At 16.8% G+C, this 6109-nt stretch overlaps 2 protein-coding genes across 2 annotated transcripts; both read left to right on the top strand.

The window, feature by feature from the left end:
* On the top strand, positions 1-1100 carry PGSY75_0314300 (DER1-like protein; the record flags this gene model as incomplete). Its single annotated transcript, XM_018783995.1, has 1 exon — positions 1-1100. A coding segment is annotated over one exon (1100 nt), but the record flags the coding sequence as incomplete, so codon positions are not given.
* A 165-nt stretch (positions 1101-1265) lies between these two features.
* PGSY75_0314200 (hypothetical protein) lies at positions 1266-5552 on the top strand (the record flags this gene model as incomplete). The annotated part of the gene is made up of 1 exon (XM_018783994.1): positions 1266-5552. One exon carries the CDS (start codon positions 1266-1268, stop codon positions 5550-5552), a length of 4287 nt encoding a protein of 1428 aa, XP_018643577.1.
* Between the last annotated feature and the right edge of the window lie 557 nt (positions 5553-6109).

Raw genomic sequence — 6109 nt, 5'->3', positions numbered from 1 at the left:
ATTATTATATTAATAATCCTAAAAACAAATTAAAAGAATATTATGAGAAAATAAAAAATCATGTTATAAAAAAGAAGAAGAAAATATTTTCTTTAAAATTTTCACAATATAAAAGAAACGAAAAAAAGAAAAATTATTTTTTTATAAATTTTTCAAGTTTTCATGATATAAAAGATAATATAAAAGTATTATTTAATATAGACTATATAGAAAATAATATTATTTATTCATATATAAAATCATTTAAAAGAACACCTCCTATAACAAAAATATATTTATTAAGTACTTTTATTTTAAGTGTATTAATACATGTAAATAAAAATGTATATAAATTAATATTATTTGATTTTAATAAAATATTTAAAAAAGGAGAAATATGGAGATTATTTACACCTTATTTTTATATAGGTAATTTATATTTACAATATATATTAATGTTTAATTATTTAAATATTTATATGTCATCAGTTGAAATCTCACATTATAAAAACCCAGAAGATTTCTTGATTTTCTTAACATATGGATATATATCAAATTTATTATTTACAATCTGGGCAAATATGTATAATGAAAATATAATGAATCTAAAGCTACATATACATAATTTAAAAAATTTCTTTATCAAAGATTATACGTCAAAATATAACATAAGAACTAAAACAAGTAATAATAATATTAACATTAATAGTAAAAATAGTAGTAGTAGTAGTAGTCGTAGCAGCAGTAGTAGTAATAATATTTATCATAATAATAACTCAAAAAATATTGATATTAAAAAAGAACATTATAATCATCTGGGTTATGTTTTTTCAACGTATATTCTTTATTATTGGAGTAGAATTAATGAAGGCACATTAATAAATTGTTTCGAGCTATTTTTTATCAAAGCAGAATATGTCCCCTTCTTTTTTATAATACAAAATATACTTCTATATAATGAATTCTCTCTTTATGAGGTAGCTTCTATTTTCTCAAGTTACCTTTTTTTTACTTATGAAAAACATTTAAAATTTAACTTTTTAAGATTATTCTTTAAAACTTTTCTCAAGACTATTCGTGTGTATCCTTTATATGACAGATACAAGGAGGAGTACGAATAAAATGAGTTCAAAAATAAAAAGGCAACACATAAAAAAAAAAAAAATAAAATAAAATAAAAATAAATATAAATATATAAATATATATATATATATATATACATACATATATATATATGTATGTATTTTTTAAAATTTTTCCTTTGAGCTCCTCAGTTTTATTACAAAATGGCTTCGAGATTTGTCGTGAATATCAAACTTTTAACATGCATTGTAAAAAAAAAGAAAAATCAAACGCTCCCATTTTTTATAAAATGCTATATTCATAACATACCCAGAATAAATACAATGAAACATATGAACATATCAGATGTTAGAAGAACTGTTGAGGTGTGTAGTAAAAAAAATATAAAAGAGAAAAATGTGTGGAGTAATTTTTTATATATTATAATATTAAAATTATTTAATAAAGAAATAAAAAATTATGTAGATTTTATGATTATTTTAAAATTATTGAGCAAATATATTAAAATAGAAAAAAAAGTATTACTTTTTATATGTGAACAAATTGAACATGAAATATATAAATTTACAATCAGAGATTTAACATTATTAATTCTGTTATTAAGAAAAAATAATTTTGAAAATATTTATTATATTAATATAATTAGTAAATCCATATTAATGAAAATGAATAAAAATATGTCTTATAAAGATCTAGCTTTAATTACTTATAGTCTAAATAATAATATTACCTTAACAGATGAACAAATATATAATAAAGAAATATTTAATTTTTCAATATTTAAATTTGACAAGCATTTAAATAATCTTAATTTCCATTCTTTATCTTTATTTTTTTATTCATATAGTTTATATTTTATCAACCAATATTATTATTATTATAATTATAATTATAATCATTTTCATTCATTATTTTATATGATTACAAAATTTATTAATACCATAAATAAAAATATTCATTTATATAATTCTACAGATTTAATGTTTATATATATTGCATCATTACACTTACAAAATGCCTATACACATAATCATATGCATCAAAATAAAGAAACAAAATGTATTCTTACACGAAATAATCAAACGAAAGATCATAAATATATTGATCATAATCATAATGTATCTTTAAATGTTAATAATAATTGTTATGACAACAAAATGGGTATACATAATTATATTATTACTACAAATAATAATAACAATGAATATAATAAAGATATTCACCATGTAGATACAAATTTAAAAGAAGCACATATTAATAATGAACACGTTATAGAAATAAAAAATAATGAAAAAGAAAATAAATTAATAACATATAATAATTCCAAATATAATTTGCCACAACATATATATGAACGTAATATGCTTACTTATGATCATTCACCAATTAATAACACATCAAATGATAACACATCAAATGATAACACAAAACAATTTAAAACATATGACAACAAACCGGTTCAAGATTTTCAACATAATGTTATAATACAACAAGGTGATGAAAAAAATGAAAATATAATTAAAAATTTAATCATAAATATAAAAAAACAAATTGAAGAAAAATTATCTTCTTTTAAAATACAAGAAATTGTTAATATATTATTTGTGTCATTAAATAAAAATATTATTATCAATAAGAAATATTTTCATTTTTTAAATAAAGATAAAATAAATATACAAAATTATATTAATATATATGTTAATATAAATAAGATACATTTAAACCATGAAGAACAAAACAATTCTCATTATTATATCTTAAAAATAAAAAATGATAATAACAAAAAAGGTTTATCATCATATCAAGATCATTTGAAATTTATATATAATCTAATGAATGAAATTATATATAGAAATGATTTATTAAATATGAAACAAATCATATTATTACTTTATTCTTTAAAATTTAATAATTTTATGTTTATACAATTTGAAAAAATCATTCTGAAAAGATTTATATGCTTACCTACAAAAGAAATACAAAAAATAGGTAAAGAAGAAATCATATTTTTATATCAATATTTGTATGTAAGGACATGCTTATTTAATGAATTAAAAAAACAAAACAATATTATCATATCTCAAGATGAACATGAAAATTATATTTATATCTCAGAAAAATATAATGACTCTTCTAAAATAGATAATTCATACAACACACCAAATAATATAACAAACAATAATAGTAATTATCTTCATAATAACGATAATACATCTGTGTATATACATGATGATCTTTTTTATATGAAGAATAAACATAAAAGGGATAGATACAAAATTTATTCATATGATAATTTTATTTTTAATTACCCAGCATATGTAGAACAAAAAAAAGATCATAATGATCACAACGAATATGTATACAACTTTGATAATATGAAATCGTTTATACAATTAAAAAAGAAAAAAATAAACAATCACAATAATAATAATAATAATAATAATAATAATCACATTAATCACAATAATAATATGTGTACATATAAAAATATTCAAACGGAAAAAAAAAATTATTCTTATACACATAATAATGTAATAAAAAATGAAATTAATAATATTTATCATAATCCAATTGTAAGTAATCAACATACAAATGATCAAATGATATTGGAAAATCCTTTTTTTCATAACAAAAAAAAATTAAATGTTATGGATACTATTAATTTTGAATATGAACTTACTTGTTATAATTTATATTTAGATATATATAAAATTGTTTGTTTAAAATTATTAAATTTTTTAAAAGATAAAAAGCTATCATATTTACAAAGCATAGATATTTTATGTATATATGAAAAATTAAATATAAGAGATTATAGAATTATTAAATATCTTTATTATTTAAAAAAAAATGTACTATATTTAGATAATACATATTTATTTAAAATAATAAATGTTATCGTCAAATTTAATCTATATAATATGATATCATATTTACAAATTCATAAAATACTTACCTTTATAAATTATAATAATATAAATGAATCCATACAAATATTGAAATTAATAGGTATGATCATATCAGTACATAAAAATAAGAAATCATCTCCTTTTCATATAAATCATCTAATAATAAAAAATGCAGCTAATTATTTATTTAAAAATTTATATAAACTACAAAATATACAAGATTTAAAAAAAATCGAAATGATGAATGTATATGATAATTTAACATTCAAGCTTTATAAATTATTTAAAAATATTTTATCAACAAATAAAGAAAGATATTTAAAAAATTGGAATCCTTATGATAAAAATGAAATTAATACACACACAAATAATCTTAAACAAAATGGACAAGATAAATATATAATCCAAAATTATAACAATATTAATAATATTAATAATAATAATAATAATAATAATATTAATAATATTAATCGTGATTTTTATGATCATATTAATGGTGATTATCATTATTATGATCATATTAATGATAATGGTGATGGTAATTATTATTATGATTATTGCCTGAACAAGTCAGGTAAAAATATGGAAAACATTAATGTACAAAATTTGGATGATATAAATATAACTAAAATAAAAGGTGCATCACATGATATTAAAAAAGATAAAATTAAAGATATAGGATATATGAGAGTTAAAAAATATTCAGAATTATTGAAGAGTATGAAAATGATGAATTCTGATGAACATGTTTTTAATGAATATAGAAATGTGTGTGATGAGATATATGAAGATTTATTTTTTATATATAATAAAAATATACAAGTATATAAAAATATAAATATATGTAATTATACATTTCCTATGGCAATAAATTTATTAACATTAAATAATGATGAGAACATACCAATAAATATAAACAAAAATGATGATGATGATGATAATAATAAATTAATAAAAGTTGATAAAAAAAAATTCCTTATAGTAGATATTTTATATAATTATGATTTTTATTATACATTGACTGATAGAAAGTTAGATCAATTAAAAGAATATAATATTTATTTATCATATTATAGTAATCATATAAAAAAGAAAAATAAAAAAATATTAAATTATAAAAAATATGCCTTATTAAAATTAATGAAAAAAAGAGGATTTAATTACATTTGTATTGATGCAGATACATATGTCAAAAATAAAAAAGGAAAAAGTAAAAATATTTCATATGAAATAAATAAGTTATATATAAACAATTTAATATTAGATATATTAAAAAGACAAAAAAAATGTTATTCTTCCCCAAAAAATAGGACAACAAAACAAATTAATCATATAAATACAAAAAATACTTTATTATTATATCATCAAAACAAAAAATGTTTAAAGAAAATAATACAATTCAAAAATTATAAATATAAAATTATGAACCTACCACATCAACTTAATTATCATAATAAAAGAATTAAATATATAAAGAATAAAACTTTACGTATCAATGATAGAACAAAAAATATTATAGAAAAGGAAAAGGTTTCTACATCTAATCATTTGTCAAAATTGAAAAAAATGTTTACTTTATAATAATCTATGAATTTTTTTTTATCATTATTATTTTTTTTATGTGTGTGTGTGTGTGTATATGTATACACTTATTACAAATAAATAAAATATATACCAACAAATGTGTATATGTAAAATATATATATATATATATATATATATAAAATATTTGTGTATTCATTTTTGTATTAAATTATATATATACATATTTACATATTTATATTTATATATTATATTTTTATTTTATTTTTTTATTTTTTTTTGTAAAAGTACAATGTTACTCATTTATCTTTTATCATTTTATTCTTCAAAAAACTTGTTTATATAAGAAGAACAAAAAATAAAAATATATAAAATAATATCAAGTCCTTTTTTTATATGCCTTATCATATATATAATTATATGCCAAGTATAATAATTTACATTTTTTCTCATCATTAAATTGTTCATATATTAACATAACAATTTTTAAAAGGGAACATATATATATTTATAGAAAGATGCCCATTTATTTTTATTTATAATTATTATTATAATAATTATATAGTAATAAAACTTGTTGTTTTAATTATATTATT

The sequence above is a fragment of the Plasmodium gaboni genome, chromosome 3 (genome assembly GCF_001602025.1).
Source record: "Plasmodium gaboni strain SY75 chromosome 3, whole genome shotgun sequence".
Classification (NCBI taxonomy): Eukaryota; Apicomplexa; class Aconoidasida; order Haemosporida; family Plasmodiidae; genus Plasmodium; species Plasmodium gaboni.
Note: the sequence above shows the minus strand (reverse complement) of the source record. Positions and strands in the feature narration are given on the sequence as shown.